This window comes from Austrofundulus limnaeus, unplaced genomic scaffold, assembly GCF_001266775.1.
Source record: "Austrofundulus limnaeus strain Quisiro unplaced genomic scaffold, Austrofundulus_limnaeus-1.0 Scaffold1897, whole genome shotgun sequence".
Taxonomy (NCBI): domain Eukaryota; kingdom Metazoa; phylum Chordata; class Actinopteri; order Cyprinodontiformes; family Rivulidae; genus Austrofundulus; species Austrofundulus limnaeus.
Genome location: NW_013954299.1, coordinates 20892 through 22691, shown reverse-complemented (window position 1 = coordinate 22691; position 1800 = coordinate 20892). Strand labels below are relative to the sequence as shown.

The following is a 1800-nucleotide window of genomic DNA, read 5'->3' as shown; positions in this document are numbered from 1 at the left end:
GTCTGAGACCAGGAATATGATCCTGAGACCTGAAACCAGGACTAAGATCCTGAGACCTGAAACCAGGACTAAAATCTGAAACCAGGACTAAGATTCTGAACCCTGAAACCAGGACTAAGATCCTGAACCCTGAAACTGTCAGGTCTGAGACCAGGACCAAGATCCTGATCTCTGAAACCAGGAGGTCTGAGACCAGGAATATGATCCTGAGACCTGAAACCAGGACTAAGATCCTGAGACCTGAAACCAGGACTAAAATCTGAAACCAGGACTAAGATCCTGATCCCTGAAACCAGGACTAAGATCCTGATCCCTGAAACCAGGACTAAGATCCTGATCCCTGAATCCAGGACTAAGATCCTGAAACCATGAGGTCTGAGACCAGGTCTAAGTTCCTGAACCCTGAAACCAGGACTAACATCCTGAACCCTGAAACCAGGACTAAGATCCTGAACCCTGAGACCAGGTCAGGTCTTAGATCTTCATAAAACCTTTCTGTTTCAGATAAAACCAGGAAGGACGATGGCTCCAAGTCCAAACCGGACCYGTACGGTGAGTCACGTCACCTGACGGGACGCTCGCTGTGTTTTGATCTGAACAGCCAATCAGAAAGCAGGATTTCTTCTTCTCTTGTTTCTGCAGCCGTGTCGAAGCCTGATGAAGAGGACGGCTTTGTGGAGAACCCTGAACCCTGTCCCGAGGACTACGCCGAGTTCTGCGAGCACGGACAGTGTGAGCTGAGGCAGAACCTTCCCACCTGCAGGTAGGACCCCCAGACTCAGGTCAGACCTCAGACCAGACCCCGCCCTGGGCCTCGTCACCTGTGCAGGTGTAACCGTGTGTTCCTGTGTCAGGTGTGAGGCGGCGTACGGCGGCTCTCAGTGCGACCAGCTCCTGGACTTCAACATCCTCTACGTGGTCCCCAGTGGACAGAAGCTGCACTAYGTCCTCATCGCCGCCATCATCGGCGCCGTGCAGATCGCAGTCATCGTGGCCGTGGTGATGTGCTTCACCAGGTACTGTCACCTGGTTATTTATCCTGATATTACCTCACATCATACAGAACCAGGGTGCAGGGAGGGACTGAGACCAGCAGAGTCCAGCAGAGACCAGCAGACTCCAGCAGAGTCCTGCAGAGTCCAGCAGAGTCACCACTGTAAGCTCAGAGCTGCAGTGACACCTGTCAGCCTGCAGAGGGCGACTCTGACACACAGTTTCAGTAATGATCAGACATTTACTGCAGATTATTTTATTTTTATCTTTAAATGTTGAGATTTATGTTAGTAAAATAACTTGCTGACTCATTTTATGAGTCCTTGTGATAAAAATGTCTCCTTGCTGTCTAATCACACTTTGTCCTGTCGTCCTGCAGGAGGTGCAACAAGTCGAAGCGTGGCCGCAGACAGAAGCAGCACCTGGGACACTTCCCGTCGGGGACGTCGTCTCGGATGATGTAGCTGCTTTTTCTTTGTCCTGCCAGTTTTTTTTATTTAATTTAATTTTTATTTTTTTATAAAACGCTCCCAGTTTTGGAACCACAGACAGACTGCAGTTTTATAATCCAAGTTCTGGTGCCTCTGAGTTATTTTATCCCTTTTTATAAATGTATCATTTATTTACTTAAAGAGGCCTTATTTTCTCACTGCCCTTCATGTTTGTTTTACATCCTCTGTCTCTGAGCAACAGGAAGCAGAACCTTTATTTATCTGATTGTATCGTCTCTCTGCACCGTCCACAGCTGGACTCACAGGTCCTGTCTCTGTTGGTCCACAGCTGGACTCACAGGTCCTGTCTCTGTTG

At 48.8% G+C, this 1800-nt stretch overlaps 2 protein-coding genes across 2 annotated transcripts in view; one reads left to right on the top strand and one right to left on the bottom strand.

The window, feature by feature from the left end:
- The window catches only part of LOC106536612 (NACHT, LRR and PYD domains-containing protein 12), a 12845-nt gene that overhangs the window by 1820 nt on the left and 9225 nt on the right, over window positions 1–1800 (bottom strand). The window lies entirely within an intron of this gene.
- LOC106536614 (tomoregulin-1) lies at window positions 515–1506 on the top strand (the record flags this gene model as incomplete). Its single annotated transcript, XM_014033925.1, is given in 4 exon segments — window positions 515–552; window positions 643–763; window positions 855–1016; window positions 1373–1506. Coding segments are annotated over 4 exon segments (406 nt in total), but the record flags the coding sequence as incomplete, so codon positions are not given.